This window comes from Sturnira hondurensis, unplaced genomic scaffold (assembly GCF_014824575.4).
Source record: "Sturnira hondurensis isolate 20B ecotype Veracruz unplaced genomic scaffold, ASM1482457v3 Scaffold0020787, whole genome shotgun sequence".
NCBI classification, from domain to species: Eukaryota; Metazoa; Chordata; class Mammalia; order Chiroptera; family Phyllostomidae; genus Sturnira; species Sturnira hondurensis.
In genome coordinates this window covers 733891-750264 of record NW_028093418.1, presented here as the reverse complement: position 1 = coordinate 750264, position 16374 = coordinate 733891, and the positions used below count along the sequence as shown (strand labels likewise).

At 57.2% G+C, this 16374-nt stretch overlaps 1 protein-coding gene across 1 annotated transcript; it reads left to right on the top strand.

The window, feature by feature from the left end:
- The first annotated feature begins 2881 nt into the window (after positions 1-2881).
- Positions 2882-14704, top strand: CSRNP1 (cysteine and serine rich nuclear protein 1). Its single transcript, XM_037030491.1, has 5 exons — positions 2882-3071; positions 9444-9686; positions 11500-11759; positions 12269-12583; positions 12681-14704. Exons 2-5 carry the CDS (start codon positions 9476-9478, stop codon positions 13659-13661), a joined length of 1767 nt encoding a protein of 588 aa, XP_036886386.1. The 5' UTR covers positions 2882-3071; positions 9444-9475; the 3' UTR covers positions 13662-14704.
- Positions 14705-16374: the final 1670 nt, after the last annotated feature.

The window sequence follows — 16374 nt, the reverse complement described above, 5'->3', positions numbered from 1 at the left end:
ATAAATCTGAAGTGTAGAACTTGACTTTTTACATATGTGTATATTTGTCCAGCCACTGCCCAGATCAAAATATACAACATCTCCAGCACCCCAGAAGGCCCTCATGTTTCCCTTCCCAGTCAGTATTCCCTAAGATCACATTAACCATCACCGCACTTCAGTTCTGTCTGTTTTTAAACTTCATATAAATAACTAGGATCACAATTATTTATTGCCCTTTTGTGGTTGGCTTCTTTTACTCAATACAAGATTTTAAAGATTCATCTGTTTTAAAGATTCATCTCTGTCATTTGTATAAGCTAACTGCTTGTTCTTTTTTAGTGCTGTGTAATATTCCATTGTGATTAAATCCGTTTGTTTCTACTCACCCTGTTGGACATCTGGGTTGTTTCCAGTTTTAAGCTGTTACACATAAAGCTGCATTTGTGGGTCTTTGGTGGACATAGACACCTTTTTGTCTCTCAGGTGGATGCTGAGGAAAAGAATGACAACATCATCGAGTTTGCCTATGCCTGGTACCTTAGTAGGTACTGCCAAGTTGTTTTCCAAACTATATCAATTCACTCTCCCACCAGCGATGTAGGGTAAGTCCGATTAATCCTCAATCTTGCTACATTGGCTCCTTGTTTGTTTGTTTCAGTTGTCCTTTTCATTCTAGTCTTTCTAATGGGAATACATCATGAATTTTTCATTTTTAAAGCTATTAAAAGTAGGAATTTTTTATGTACCCCAAACAATTGGTCCATGGGCGGGAATGTTTAAGAAACTTGTTGGACTCTCCTAAGTATTCAGCAACTCCCTGGCGATGTGTGGGCACGTTACTGCCTGTGTATGTGCCATGGTCACAGATGGATGCTGCTCCAGACCCCACCCTCCTTGCCTTGGAACAGACCCTTCATTTCCCCACCAACAGGAAGAGCTTGCTTGGGACCCCAGAGGGAGATGTTTTCCATCACCAGAAACATCTGGGCAACATCTGGCAAGCCCATCCCAGGAGAGGGAGATGCTTTTCTGAAGAAAACACGTCATTTACTGGATTCTTTTTATTTTCCTATACTTTCCCTTCTTCTCTTCCTGCCCCCAAACCCCGTCTCCCATTGGGCTTCCTGCTCTGAGCCCCCAATCCAGTCCTTCCCAAGTCCCTGCCCTGGTCTCTGCTGGGTCTGGTTTCCCCATTACACAGCCCAGCAGAACGCAAACCTAGGCAGCCTGGCATTCCCATGAATTCTCTAGGGCTCAACCCAGCCCAGGGCCCTGATCAGCGTGCAGGGGCTTCTAACTGCAGGGATGTTGGAAGTGGTGGGGTTCTCTGGTCCAGGGCGCCCCATTTTACTCGTTGGAAGACTGAAACAGGGAGTGACAGTGAGAGCAGGAAAGAGAGAGAAAACCAGAATTCCACTCTAGGTCACAGAAACTCCCTTTCTCCTGGGGACCTGGCCAGAGGATTAGGGGCAGGAAAGGGGGGCAGTGGAAGAAAAAGTCCTGGGTGCCAGCAATGTCTGGGAGCAGCAGCCACAGGGAGAGCGTGGCTGAGTGTCTGATGCAGATGGTGGTGGGCATCGTAACCCTGAGGGCTGAGTCACCTCTGGCAACTGACACCCGGCTCTGTAGCCTTTAAACTCCAGTTCTTCTGGAGCTGTCTCCCCTGCTAACCAGGGCTTCAGCGTACCAGCCTTATGCTGATGACCCTTCCCTCTCCACCTCCAGCCCTGCCCTCACCTTAAGTCCCACCTCCTTGTACACATTTACTAGGGACATTCAATTCACTGGATAAGTTCTTGCCAATGGGCAAAACACACCCCAAGAACATTATCAAGGGTGTGGGGTGGGAGGGCAGAGGTAAGCCTGGAAGACACTTAATGAGATACAGAACAGAACGCACCTCACATGGAAATTACAACTCTGTGCAGCTGTACCAACGTTACACGCACAAGGTAAAAATGAAAAGAAATGCACACAAATTAAAGACGTTAACATGGAGGAGCGGGGAAGGGAGTGAGGGGAAGTATGAAGAGAGAGCAGTGAGGCTGCAGCGGTAGGCCAGGGCCAGATCATTACAGCACTGTGGGCCCCAGGGGCTCTGCTGAGACTTCAACCTGAGAGCACCGAGAAACCACTGGAAGCCTGGCTCCAGGTGTCCACACACCTCCTGCTGCAGGTGCCACTGAGTCATGCACTCGAAGCATCCAGGAAGGACAGGGCGGTAGCCTCCGCTAACCTGCTTTGCTCCTAGTGTTCTTCCCAGGACTTACACACCTGTGGCTAAAGAGGGGCCCTCACCGTCATCTCCACCGCAGAGCCGCAGAGCCCTCCAGGCAGCACAGGGCACCCCACCCCCCACCTGGAGGAAGGCAGAAAGGAATACTCAGGGCTGGGGTTAGTCACGCACAACTTTCATCTAGGACAGTCACAGAACCCAGAATGCAGCGGGAGCCGGCCCGGGAGGGGGAGGGTCAGCTTCCACGAAGGCTCCCTGGAGGAGGCATTGGAAGCTGAGGCCTTACAGACTATGGGCTTCTGGTAAGCACCGAGAGGGCAGAAAGGCCTTCCAGGAGAGAGGACCCGCTGCAGCAAAGGTGGGAGGGCAAAAACGCTCAAGGGGCGCGCGGTGGGTAGGGTGGCCTCTGCGGGCGGGAAGAGGGCGGCGGGAGGACTCCTGGGGCCAGCACGCGCGGCCGAGGTGTGCACACACTTTCCCCTGCGCAGTCACACTCGGAGAGTTGGCCAGCGGTCAGGGGAGGCCTCGGCGGGAGCAGGGCGGCCAGCAGCCGCAGCGCCCGGCTGGGGCGGGGGAGGGGGCGGTGCCTCCGGGGCGGGGCGGCGGGAGGCCTGGCCCGCGGCCGGGCGTGCGTCAGCGCGGCCGGCCCCGGAGTTTTCCACTGACGACGAGGGCGGAGCGGCGGGCGGGGCCGCGCAGACTGTCTCCCGCCGCCGCCGCTGCCGGATCCGCAGAGCCAGGGGAGGCAGGGCCGACGGCTGCCGGCCGAGCGCACTCAGGGTCGCGGTGCGGAGGGCGTCCCGGGGCGGGACGCGGGTCGCGTCGGGGTACTTGGAGACCGCCTGGCTGGCAGGTAAGCGCGGGGGCTGGGAGGGGCTCTCGGCCGGACTCGATGGGACTTTGGGGAGGGGGCGTCCCGCGCAGGTGGCGCTGCCCCTTGGGCCCCTGCCATTTGCCCCCTGACACCTCGAGTGGGAGCGGGGACACGGACAGCCCGGTCGGGCTCCAGACTGCGTGACACCGCCGGGGTCCGGGCGGGGAGGTAGGGACTGAGAGGTGCAGGCTTTCCGCTCCCCTCTCCGGCCCCGCCGCCGGCACCCCGAGAAGTCACGGCGCCCCGGGCCTTGTGCTGGGGGCGGCCGCGCCGAGGCAGCTCGAGGCGGCAGGGTGACGAGGTGCGTGTGTCCGCGGGTGAGTTTCCTTTTGACCCAGTTGCCTGAGAACTTTTCAGAAGTTCCTCTCGTGGCCGGAGCAGGTGACATTTGTCGTTTTCTTCCTCGGGCTCCCCCCGGGGGCGGATGCTGGGGCTGCCGGCGCGTGCCCGGCGCCCCTGGGAGGCGGGGATCAGGGAAGGAGTGGAGGGATGAGCGAGGAGGAGGAGGCCCCGTGAGTCACGGACCCCGGGAGGGAGCGAGGGAGGAGGGATTGTGTCGTACGCTCACCTGTTTGTCATTCGCCGTCACACGCAGAGGCCACCGCCGTGAGTCACGGGCGCAGCCAGCCCGGCCATCCTGGGGCACGCGTAGGCCGTCTCCCACGCACTGCCTCTCCCTTCCCCAGCATGTACTTCCTCCGGTCCTCAGTTTCTCCCCCCCGGGGGCTTTTCCACCGGCTCTCACTGTGGAGATGCCGACTCCACTGCAGCCGTCACACACTTAGTCACTCCTGTTCCCTGGTACAGTCACACACATAGCCCACACTGCTGACACAGAGGGTCCCTCCCCAGCTCCACGGCCCACCCGACACCTCCAGGCGCATGTACCCCAGTCCCAGAGGAGCGGAACCCATCCCCTCACCCCCAAACCCTTGACCTCCCTGCCCTCTGTGGTCTCCGAATCTCGAGGTCACCAAGGCCGTTCCCCTTTCTCCCGCGCCCTTGTCCTGTCATCTCTCACCTAGCTCGGGCTGCGCCTAGGAACCCGTCACACCCCCTCCGGTCTCGGCGGTGAGCCATCTTTTTAAAATGCAAATCTGGTTTTGTCACTCCTTTCCGAGACCCCGGGGTGGCTTCCTGTGCCCTCAGGCTAAAGCCTGCCCGGGAGGCTGGATCTGCTGCCCACCCCCCAGCCCCTCCCCACTTGCCCCTCGGACTCTCCCTTTCTCAGGTGCCCCACTCCTGCTGGGCCCCCTCCCTGGACCGCTTTCTATATCCCTTCCTCCGAGAGACCTGTCCTCACCCCCAGCTGCACCCCTACAGCGCCCCGGCTTCGACCTTCCATCACAATGCGCCACGGAGCTTGTAAACTCTGATTGCACACCTGCCCACTAAACTCGGAGCTGCAAGGGGCAGCACTCGCCTGTGTCCTGCCCCCTGGGGGGGCAAATGGCGGGGCGGAGAAAGCAGAGTGCTGCCTGAACGGCGCTCAGCACGTCGCAAGAGCCCATAAGTATTTGCTGAATGAATGAATGAGAGTAGAGAAGGCCTGGCGGGCGGAGGAAGCAGCCGCTGTCAGGTGCAGCTTCCCTGCTGCAGAAGCAATGCCTCACGTAGCCAAGCGAACATTTGGCACCTACCCAGTGCCAGGCCCTGGAGGCCAAGGCTGAGGAACTGCCTCCTCCCCCCATCACTTTCAGAGGCAGAGGTGGGGGAGGGGTGTGCCAAGGCTTCCTGTCTGCCCTCCTTGGGCTGCCCAGGCTGTTTGTCCGGCCCATTCCGTTGGGGGCTCCCCGAGGCGCTCAGAGATGCCCTCCCCTTCTCCCAGGAAGTAGTTCTTGAGGGCCTGGGGTCAAGCGACCTCAGGTGTTAGGGGAAGCTGACCTGCCCTGGGCTGGGGGTCTGGTCTCTGAGGTTAAAAGACACATTCTTCAGATTCTTGGAGTTGGATGGAGACTGCTGGAGGTGCCCCCTCCCCAGCACTAGCTTGGGTGGGGGCTGGGGCACTGGGACAGCCGACGTGTACAGAGGAGTTGGTGTGACTTTTCAGAGGCCCCCAGACTGTCTCCTGCCATCCCCCAGCCCACACCCCGCCCCAAGTAGCCTTTGTTTGTTTGGTTCCCAGGGTGAGGTGGCCTTCCCTGGATTCACCAGTAAGGCCTGAGTGTGTAGATAGTTGTGGTGAGTGGGGTGGGGAGGTGTGCCCCCCTTGCCCTGGCTGTCAGCTCCTGTGTGTGGTGGCAGGAAGGCGGCATGATTCTCAGGGCCCAGGCAGAGCCGGAAGGAGCCTGGTTCTCTTTGATTCAGTGCCTGTCTCCGGGGCTCCTGGGGGTGTGGTATTTCAGTCTGAGCCAGCTCCTGGGAGTTGCTTTTCCTTCCTCCAGGACCCTGGGAGGGGGCTGTGCTCACCCTGGGAACAGTGCCACGGTGGGGATCTGCTGGGTAGCTGCTGGGGGCCCCTCCCCCACCCTCTGACTCACTGTCTGACACTTTTCTTGGACTCTTCCACTATCTTTCATTCCTTTTTCTGACTTGGCCTCTCCTCGGCCCTGGCTGAGTCCTTTTGTCTTTACCTCCTGCCTGTGCCGCTCTCAGCCTCTGGATTCCCAGGTGGGGCAGAGGCTCCTCCCCCTCCCCTCCCCCCAAAGGGGTATGGGGGAGGAGATCACTTCCCATTTCATTCCAGGCCTGCAGATCCTGCTGGGGTTCATCACAAAACCTGTGGTGTGCTGCCTTAGCTTCCTTGTACCCTGGTTTCTCTGTCTGCAGCCTGACCCCTCATCTTAAGCTCCCAGTCAGTACATGTCCCCGAGGCAGAACCAAGGTGTCAGGCTTGAACCTGCTTCCGTGACATCTCTGTTTGTTTACTCAGGGGGAACGGGAGCCTCTTGAGATGCCCGCCTTGGCACCTGCCTGCAGCCCGGGCTTTCTTCTCTCTCAGAGCCACCCCCTTCTGGATACCATTCTTGTTCAACCCTCCGCTGGGGGAGGAGGGGCGTGTGCCCACCGCCCTTCAAGGGCGACAGCAACATCAGGTCGCACCGACCACTTGCTGCGCCCACCCCGAGAGGCCTCATGTGCTTGATGTTGTTCATACCCAATACAAAGTGCCCACCTGCCTGCCTTTGGTGGTCCTCAGGTGCCTTCTGTGTGCCAGCCTCTGTTCTAGGCAGAGGCACAATGACAGCGAGGCTGGGAGGCCCCCCTGGCCTGCTGCAACGGAGATGGTCAGTGAGGCCATTGCAGGGGGGGAGGGGAGCTCAGGGCTGTGATGTGGGAATCTTGGGGCCCAGAGAGGCGTGTGGGCCACAGGGAGGAGTGGGGGTTTCAGGGGGGCCCACTTGGACATGATTTCTGGAGGAGGGGGAGGCTGGGCTTGTGCAAAGGCCGGAGGTGAGCAGCTGTGCCCATCAGGGGCACCACAAGGTCAGCCGGAGCATCACGTGAGAGGGGCTTGGGGAGACTCGGAGAGCAGGAGCCTGGAGGAGAGGCAGCAGCTGGGCCTGCTTCAGCCTCGCAGGGAGTTCTGGACAAGCCTAAGGGCGAGCTTTCCTACGAGGAGGTCTGGAGTGATTGGAAATGTGCGTTGGCAGGTGGATACAGGATTTCAGAAGGTCATGCTGGCTGCCGGGTAAAGAATGGTGATGATGAGAAGAGGACAGGATCCGAGGCGTTGGGGCAGGGGCATAAGGGTAATGCACTTTTAAAATTACAGGTGACATGCCTCAGATGCATGAAATCTATGAATCTTACGTGTGCAGCCAGGTGGATGTTTATGGTTTTAGACACCCATGGAACAAACCCCAGCCAAGGCACCTTAGACCATTTCCAGACTCCTTCCCCACCCCACTGAAGATTCCCTCGAGGCTGTCCCCACTACATGCCCCCCCCCCCAGTAACCCCTATTCTGACTCATATGGTCACTGACTGGGTCTGCCTTTTCTTGAGCTTCACTCACATGTGTGTATTCCTGTGTCTGGCTTCTTTCACCCAGCATGGCCAGTGAGATTCGTCTGTGTTGTATGTATCCTGCAGCTCATCCTTTTCCCAGTGTAGAATGACGTGTTCGCTAGTGTGCATTCATTCATTCATTCATTTATTCATGCAAGCCTCCCAGTGCTGTGAGATTTTAAGACAAGGGGTTGGAGTGGCAAGGTTAAGGGACTTGCCAGGATCCCTCAGCTGCCAGGGCTGAAATGCAGGCAGGCAGTCTGGCTCTGGGGCCAAGGTTCTTGACCATGTTCAGGGTGGCCTCCATGGTGCCTACTGAGTCTGCACCCCGGCCTTGTGCGGATTCAATGAGCTCATGTGCGGCTGGATGTGGATGCAGGGAGAGGGAGGAAGAAGCTGAGGAGGACTGCAGGTTTCTGGCTTGAGTAACTGGGTGGGTGGTGGTGCTGTTACTAAGATAGGGAACACAGGAAGAGGAACAGATGGCACGGTGGGGGGGACAGAGACAAGGGGTTCGATCCGGGCCTGCAGGATTTTACGTTTCTGGGGAACAGCCAGGCAAGAATACCAAGTGGGCATTTCGTTTTGCGGGGAGGGGTCTCGGGCTCAGGTGAGCGATGCGGGAGAGGATCAGCACCCTGTAGACACATCTGTAGTTTGGGAAGGGGTCGCTTCTCCCGGTGGGACAGTAGTGGGAACAGTGTGCCTGGGGGTGGCCTGCCCGTGTGTGTCTGAGTCTCTGGTCTGTCTGTGTGTGTCTGCGTACGCCTGGCTCTGGGTCATGAAGTTCTCCCATCTCCTGGGAGAGCCGCAGGTCAGCTGGGAGCCGGGTTGTTTTTGTTTGTGGTTTGACCTTGGGAGGGGGGTGCCAAGCCTAAGAAACTACCTCCTCAGAAGCCCCCGGAAACACCTGTGTGTCCTCTTTCCCCGGGGCCCAACGTGGAGGCTGCAAGGAGGGGGGTTGCTTCTTGTTTCTCTTGTTCCTGCAGGGAGAGGTTGTCCCTGGAAAGAATTCTACCCAGTAAGTCGAGTGACAGCATACCCTCTGTGTCTAGGATCTAGGGACTTTGTGGGCAGTTTGGCAAACGGGGAAAGGGGTATTTAGAAAGGATACCTGAGGAGGGGGGATCGCCAGCCTTCTGGTTGGTTTTTCCTGTTCTCTCTCATTTCCTGTGATGGCCGTGGGGGAGGGGCTCCCCAGCACTGGGGCCTCGTCGTTCCCCTTCCTCCTGGTGACCTCCTCGGGGGCCCAGCTCTGAGTGCCACCGGATGTGCAGAGACAAGGTAGCTGGCTGTGGTCAGCCCTTAGGACTGAGTCCTTTGGGGATTCCCGAGCAGCAGGAGGGACTGTTACTTGCCTTGGCATTTAGGGGAAGGAAGCCCAAGTCCTCTCCACTGCACTTGGACACGGCTAGTCAGGCCGAGGGAGTCTGGGTGCATTCCCACGGAGAGCTGAGACCTTCAAAGGGGAGACATGAGTGGAGTGTCCTGGGTTGCTCCAAGTCACTGAGCTATAGACCGGAGAGAGTGGGACATTGTCTTGGCAGGCCGGTTATACTAGAAAAGTTTTTTTTTTTTTAAGGGAAAAGAATAATTTCCATTGGAAGTTAATTCAGACAAATGGCTAGATACTGGAGTGGAAGGCAGATGTAGGTGACTCTTTAAGACCAGACAGAAGATAGGAAAGAGACAGGAAGCCTGGGGGCTCCAGGTGCCATCGTCAGGCCTGGAGGCAGGGGACTTCTCTGTGGAGCTGGGGGTTTCTGAGGGAGAGTCTGAACAGGTCCTTCCCAGGAGAGGAGGGACTCAGGAAAGTCCTGCAAACCAGGGCCAGCGTCGAAGCCATAGCCAAAGCCAGCCTGTTTGCCGGAGTGTCCCGATTAGCCTGGCCCTGGAGTAAGGCTCACAGTGGTTGGGTGTCTGCAGGGGCTGTGTGCCTGTGGGTGTGCTGGGAGGGGAGGGGAGGGGGAGGAGGAGGAGGAGGAGGAAGCAGAGCCACTGCCTCACACACAGCCTCACACACACAAAGCCCACAGATGCGAGCTGTGTGAATCACCCAGCCGGTGAGTCAGCCCCCAGGATTCCCGTCGGGGAGTGATCAAGGCTGGGCAGAGGTCTGTTGGTCCATCTGTCAGTCTGCTTGTGTGTAGGCAGGTGGTAGGAGGCAGCGGGGACGGTGTCTGTCAGTGTCCCGGGAGGGCTTTCTGGCACAGTGGTGGGCATCTCCAAGCAGCAGGACAAGGGTCTGGGCCTTAGTGCTTTGTCTTGTGCTGAGAAGCCTCTTGGGGAGCTCCCGGGGCCGAGGCACCTCGAAGGGTAGGTGGGAGAGGTGGTGATCGCAGCCGAGCCTGCCTCTCAGCCTCAGGCCTGCCACTGACAGCTTTCTCCTTCCCATCCTAGGTAGTCTGTGCCTGGACTCCGGAGCACCCACCATGGCGGGGCTGCTGAAGAGGAAGTTTGACCAGCTGGAAGAGGATGACTCCTCTCTCTGCTCATCCTCCTCTTTGTCCTCCTCCGACCGCCGCTCTGGCTCCTGCTCCCCAAGCTCTTCAGTCTCCCCAGCCTGGGATTTGGAAGAGGATGGCCCCTGGGGTCAGACGCCCCTGCCTGACCAGAACGTCGGTGGCCCCCAGAGTTTCACCCGTGAGTGCCCACCCCCCTGGGAAGCACACCATACCCCTTTCCTAGAAATGAAACTGGGAGGTTTGTGACAAAGCCATCCTGGCCACTGGACGCTGTGTTGTGTCCCCATGGCTTTAACTCTCCTACTTGGCTCTTTGCCTCGTCCACTTCACGAAATGCAGTGGCCACTTAGGAATGTCCATTGTCCAGAGGAAATTGGCCCTGGCTTGATTCACCTTTGACCTTGGGACTCCCCTGCTGCAAAGTCATGACATTCAGAACAGAGCTTCTGAGAGTGGCCCTTAGCCTTCCTGGCCCAGCTCCTCCCTTCTGTTCCAGTTTCGTTTTTCTGGCTTTCGCCCTGTCCTGCTTCCAACTGCTCTCCGAGAGTCCCACGCCCGCACTTCTCCGCTGCGAGGCCTGTCAGGCCGGTCCCTGCCCTGTCAGAATGCTGCTGGGCTTGGCCTGGGCAGTGAGAAAAGGTTTCTTCCAGTTATTTTTCCAGCTGGAATGATGCATGATTCCAAGCGGACAGAGCTGTCCCTGGAGCGGTGGTCTCGACCTAACTTTGTATAATTGCTCTCCCAGCTCCAAGGAGCCTTCTGAGGCATTTCTTCCTAATCGCCCCCACCTGACATTTCACTGCCACCGATGTGGCATCTGTGTATGTACTATGAGTGTACCCGCATCACCCAGAAAACAGTGTGCTTCTTAGCATGTCGACCCCAACAGCGCGCGAACCGACGAAACGGTGGCGGGTTTGTGCTGGAAATACAAGGATGGCTTAATATGATAAAATCTAGTCTTCTTGTTTACAAACCGACAGTGTCTCAGGGGTGGGGGGAATACCAGAGCTACTCTAGATGCCGAAGGAATATTTGATAAAACGTAATGTTCCTTCGAGGTAGGACTCTTGGTTCCATAGGGATAAGTGAGTTCTACTTAAATGTTCGAAAGTATGTTTCATCCCCAAAGCGGATTCTGGTTAATGAGGAAATACTGGAAGCATTTCCCACGAAGCCAGGAACAAGAGGAGGACGCTGTCTGTCACCACTGATAGTTAACATGGTTCAGGAAGTGTGAGCCAACTCAGCCTGCGGAGGAAATAAGAAGTCTCCATATTGCACGGGGCTGCTGTGACTAGCAGATAGATGGTGGCCCACCTGGTGGATTCAGGACGATAAACAGAAAACCTTTTACAAGGGAATGTCCTCAGGTGGTCGTGTACCAAATCAGTGTATTAAGTTGAGATATATGGAATTGCCAATATTCAACTACTTGATTATGATTTCTTATGGTTCGACCTAATAAAAAGCAATAATATACCAATTTATGTATCAAATAGATATAATCAATAACTTATTCAGGGAAGGCCTTTCTAAGCCTTTGCAAAACACAGAATCTATAAAGGAAAAGATCAATAAATTTTGATTACATAAACTTTAGAATTTCGTAAAATGCCATGAACAAAAATGAGACTAAAATATTTTCACAGATAGGTTAGAGGGACAATTCATGTCTCTAATATCATATATAAAGAGTTCCTACAAACTAAAAAACTGTAGAATACTGTACAAGAGACTTATAATGGGCAAGATGTTTAATCTTCCCAATGCTCCCATTTCAGCTGTGTTGACATAGGAGGGGTGTTCCATTTTGCCAAGTCCAGTCCCAGCCAGGCTGGCTCCTGAGTTTTGAGTCCATCCCTTTTGGCGGGGGCAGGGGAGGACAGAGGAGAAGGTGTGAGGAGAGATTGTTCAGCATCATCTTGCAGGCGGGTGTGCAGCGCCTCACAGAAAACTCAGGCTCTACCCTCTCCCCGCCTGCCTTCCAGCCCTGTCCATCCTGAAGCGGACTCCCCGAAAGCGCCCGGGACGAGTGGTCTTCGATGGCATCACCGTCTTCTACTTCCCTCGGTGCCAGGGCTTCACCAGCGTGCCCAGCCGTGGCGGCTGCACTCTGGGCATGGCCCCTCGCCACAGTGCCTGCCGCCGCTTCTCCTTGGCTGAGTTTACAAAGGAGCAGGCCCGGACACGGCAGGAGAAGCTCCGCCTGCGCTTGAAGGAGGAGAAGCTAGAGGTGCTTCGAAGCAAGGTAGGGAACTCCCTCCAAGACCCACAGTGGGGCAGCTCCTGGAGTCTTAGCCTTGATGGGGAAGGGCAGGAGGGGCAGGCCGTTTGTTCCTCATGTATTTGGGGCAAGAGGCCCATGGGGCCAGCCATGGCTGGATCAGGATGTGTTGCCTGGATTATCTGCAGGCAGAGTGAGGCCTGGAAGGGCTTGGGTTTATGCAGGGCCTGGGGCATGGTGCCTCACTCTGTCCGACTGCACTCGGGGGGAGGGGGGTGTGGAACTGATGGACGCTGGGGGTTGGTGTATCTGGCTGGGGGAAGGCATTTGTCCTCCAACTGGGAAACGCTGTGAACAGGAAACCTCTTTGCGAATGTGTGGAGGCAGTGCTCTCGGCTGCCCCGGTCACTGGAATGCCCCGTGCCCAGCCCAGAGTAAGCACGTGGGCAGAGTTTGTCGAGTGACTGGTGGCAGAGGGAGCTCAGACCACGTGTCTGTGCCTCTCACATCCCTCCTGTCTCCCCTGGATGCAGCTTGCAGATGCTGGGGTGCCTGAGACAGAGGCTGGCCTGCCACTGACAGTGGACGCCATGGATGACGCCTCTGTGGATGAGGAGCTGGCAGCAGCTGTGGCAGGTGGCCAGTTGGAGGAAATGACCTTCCTGCAGCCCTACCCGGCCCGGAAGCGGCGGGCCCTGCTGCGGGCTGCGGGCGTGCGGAAGATCGATCGCGAGGAGAAGCAGGAGCTGCAGGCTCTGCGCCAATCCCGGGAGGATTGTGGCTGTCGCTGTGATAGGGTCTGTGACCCTGAGACCTGCAGCTGCAGCCTGGCGGGCATCAAGTGCCAGGTACGGTCACTGGGGCTGGGTTGGGAAGGGGAGCCTGAGCTTGAGGGCTTCTCTGGGCTCCTCAGCATCCTCACGTGTGCCTCTCCCTTCTCTGCAGATGGACCACACAGCATTCCCCTGCGGCTGCTGCAAGGAGGGCTGTGAGAACCCCAAGGGCCGAGTGGAATTTAACCAGGCACGGGTCCAGACCCATTTTATCCACACGCTCACCCGCCTGCAGCTAGAGGAGGGGGCTGAGAGCCTTGGCGAGCTGGAGGCCCCGGCCCACGATGGCCCACCCAGCCCCGGTGGGCAGGCCCTGGCCCCCACTTTCCCACTGGCCAAGCCCCCTTTGAGCAGTGAGCTGGGAGACCACAGCTGCAGCAGCGACATGACTGACTCCTCCACGGCATCAGGCACTAACGAGCCTCCGGATGGCCCTGCCCACCCGGCCCTGCCCAGCCCTGGCTTCCAGCCTGGTGTGGATGATGACAGCCTGGAGCGTATCCTGAGTTTCAGTGACTCTGACCTGGGTGGGGAGGAGGAGGAGGAGGAGGAAGCGGGTGTGGGGAACCTGGACAATCTCAGCTGCTTCCACCTCGCCGATATCTTCAGTACTGGAGACCCTGGTGGCCTGGCCAGCTGGACCCACAGCTCTTCCAGCTCTAGTCTCACATCGGGTATCCTGGATGAAAACGCCAACCTGGACGCCAGCTGTTTCTTAAACGGCAGCCTCGAAGGGTTGGGGGAAGGAAGCCTCCCAGGCATTTCGGTGCCGCCGGGCATGGACGCTGGCCAGAGCCACTCAGTGGACCTCAGCTTGTCTTCCTGTGACTCTTTTGAGCTGCTCCAGGCCCTGCCCGACTACAGTCTGGGGCCTCACTACACCTCCCACAAGGCGTCTGACCGTCTGGACAACCTGGAGGCACCCCACTTTCCCTTACCTGCCTTCTCTCCGCCCGTGGACACCAGCGTCTGCTTCTTGGAATCCATCATGGGTTTGTCTGAGCCAGCTGCTGAGGGCCTAGTTCCCTTCATGGACAGCCAGTTGTTTGAGGACACTGCCCTGGCACCCCTGGTGGAGCCCATGCCTGTGTGAGGACCAGGGGGCCTTTTCCCGGCCCGAAGGCCCTGTTGCTGCTGTCATAATGTCGGGGCTCCCCCAGGCCTGTATGTGGCCTCCCATTGGCTGGTTCACCCACATGGGCACTCCTAATTTTCATGCAACACTCTGGATGGATTTATTATTTATTTTTGTAACTTTCTATGCTGAAGAGAAGGTGGGAGGGGGCTTCCCCCTTTAGCCACCGAGCCCCCAGTGCCCACAGTCTCTTCCACCTCCATGGCCCGTGCCAGGAAGAGGAGGGTATGATGTTTCCTGGCCCAAAGAAGGCGGGACAGGGCTGGAAACACCCGCCTCTTCTGGCTTCTGCCACCCTGAGCCCTAGCCCCTCTGGGTGGCTGAATCTTCTGGACTGTGAAGACTATAATTTATTTCCATAATTTATTTGGAGACTAGGTGGCTCAGGCTTCTCATCCCTGGCTGGCAGGCAGTGCTGAGGTCTGGGCGGGGCACAGACCCCGTGAATCCCTTTTTGACTGCAGCCTTGCCCTGCTTGGTCTTAGGTCTAGACCAGGTGTGGATTTGAGCCCTGTGTCTACCGTGGCAGCTGCCTGGCTCTGTATGGCTGCGCAGGGGAGGGACTGGCCTGACCAACCGTGACCAAAACCCTCTTCTGACCCACTCGACCCCCTCCACTTCCTGTCCTCTGTCCGTCTCTCCCCTCCTGCAAGGGCCACAGCCTCCATTCCCAGCCCATCTGGGTAGGAAGGGGAAGCTGGAGGGCCAGGGGTGTGCCTCCGGGCCAGCCCACCTGCTGTGCCCTCAGGCCAGTTGGCCAGGGCAAGAGGTGGTGCCTTATGGCTTTTATGCCTGTTTGCTGATGTTGAAATTTGCATCCTAATTTCTGTATTGTCTCTGAATATTCGAACTATAATTTATTCATTTTTCTCTGTGTCTGTGCCAAGAAGCCCGGGCTCTGGGCCTGCCCTCTTGCCCAGGAGGCCTTGCCAGCCCGTGTGCTTGTGGGAACACCTTGTACCTGAACATAACAGGTACCAGTAAAGAGGTTCTATTTTTAATGGTGTGGTCTGCGTCTGTGGGACAACTTGGAGCCCCAGTGTATCCACAGGAGGCAGGGGCGGGGAGGGAGGGACAAGCCCTGTAGGGCAGTGTGCATAGAAGCCGTGTTGGGGGTGGGCAGTGGGGACACAACGTGCAGAACCTCCTTCAGGCAGGCCAGCCAACCTGGAGACAGGAAGCCAGCCAAGGGAGGCTAGCCAGGGGTAGGGAGCAGCTTTCCCTTTGGAAGAACCCATCTCTTCCCAGTGGTCTCCAGGGGTGGAGAGTCTGAGACAAGCTATGTGCTTGGTAGGTAAGGCCATACTCACTCCCACTCATGCTGAGTGGGGCCTGGCCCTGAGCGGTAATCACTCCTGTCCCCCTGGGGGGAGGCAGGCAGCGGGGTGGGGTGGGTAGAGGCCTTGAGTGGGGCTGAGCTACTGAGGTCCCCGACTTGAGCACCAAACTCAGGAAGCTGTAGAACTTCATCCACCTGCACCAGCCAGACCTGTCTGACCTGTCCCTGCCAGCTTGGGCTGCAGGCCAGGTGAGCAGGCTGCACTCTGCCCTGGTGAACCCTATCTGGGGGCCTGAGGAGCAAAGCCAACCTCCCCCCTGGGGATCTGGGGTGACACCTGCAGCAGCTCCAGGACCCTGGCTGGAAGCCTGTGTGGACTGCAACCCGGTGGACAAGTGCCAGGAAGGGGGCCCGAAAAGGAGACCTGACTTGGCCCTCCCTGTTCTAATTCTCTGTCTCTGTTGGTCTGTGCTGGCCTCCCTTACTTCCTCTTTGTGGTTTACTGGTCAAGAGCCTGGACCGAGGGTGCCAGGTTCAAATCCCAGCTCTTCTACTACCCAGTGAGGTTACAGATGCAAATTACTTCCCTTTACTGTCCCTGGGTGTCCTCAACTCTGTTCAAATGACACTGCTCACTTCCTAAGCTTATTCAATTGATATATATATGCAGCACTCAGAGGAGAGCCTGCAATGTGCAAGCCTCGTGACTTCCATTGTTTTCATGTTTTGGCCTCTATTTCTATGTTTTATCCTGTTTTGTTTTGGTTTTTTCCTTACCAGTTCTGTCACCTTTTAGGCATGTCTCTTGCTTTAAGACATGCACGGACAGGGGCACATGGCCATATCGTCAGTGGCCACTAGAGGACCGTGCTCAGAGCCTGGCCATCCCTGGAGGCAACTTTGGCAGGAACAGCCAGGTCCCAGGCTCCCCGGGCGGACTGCCCCAGGACACACAGCTGTCCTGTCTCCCCTCTCACTAGTCCCCGGGAACCCTTCTGTAGAGATTGCTTCAGCATGCATGACCCCAAAGCTGGGTCTCTCCGAGGCCGAGAGGCTCTGACGGGAGAGCCTGGGCAGACACTTGCAGCAGCTCCAATACCCCGGCTGGAAGCCCCCACAGGCTCAGGCCTGTGGTCACAGCCCATGGCTAGACTGTGCCTGCCCCCTCCTCACCTAGAGCCATGGGGTCACTTCTTTGTCTTTTTATTTTTTTAAAGAGAAATGAAGACAGCGTAGGTTTTACAGCAATATAAACATGATCAGTGCTCAATCCTTTACAGCATTGTTCCCCACACAGACACACCTGTCTCTGACCTAACCCGCCCAAAGAAACTGGGTTGTACAGCACATCCTAGTAAAATGGGCTGTTTTATCACCAGGAGGATGGCAGCA

Excerpts from the sequence above, each read along its gene's own strand:
- CSRNP1 (XM_037030491.1), top strand. The coding sequence starts at position 9,476 with ATGGCGGGGCTGCTGAAGAGGAAGTTTGACCAGCTGGAAGAGGATGAC. Across the intron at positions 11,760-12,268 it reads TAGAGGTGCTTCGAAGCAAG|CTTGCAGATGCTGGGGTGCC; the intron begins GTAGGGAACTCC and ends CCCTGGATGCAG. Across the intron at positions 12,584-12,680 it reads TGGCGGGCATCAAGTGCCAG|ATGGACCACACAGCATTCCC; the intron begins GTACGGTCACTG and ends CCTTCTCTGCAG.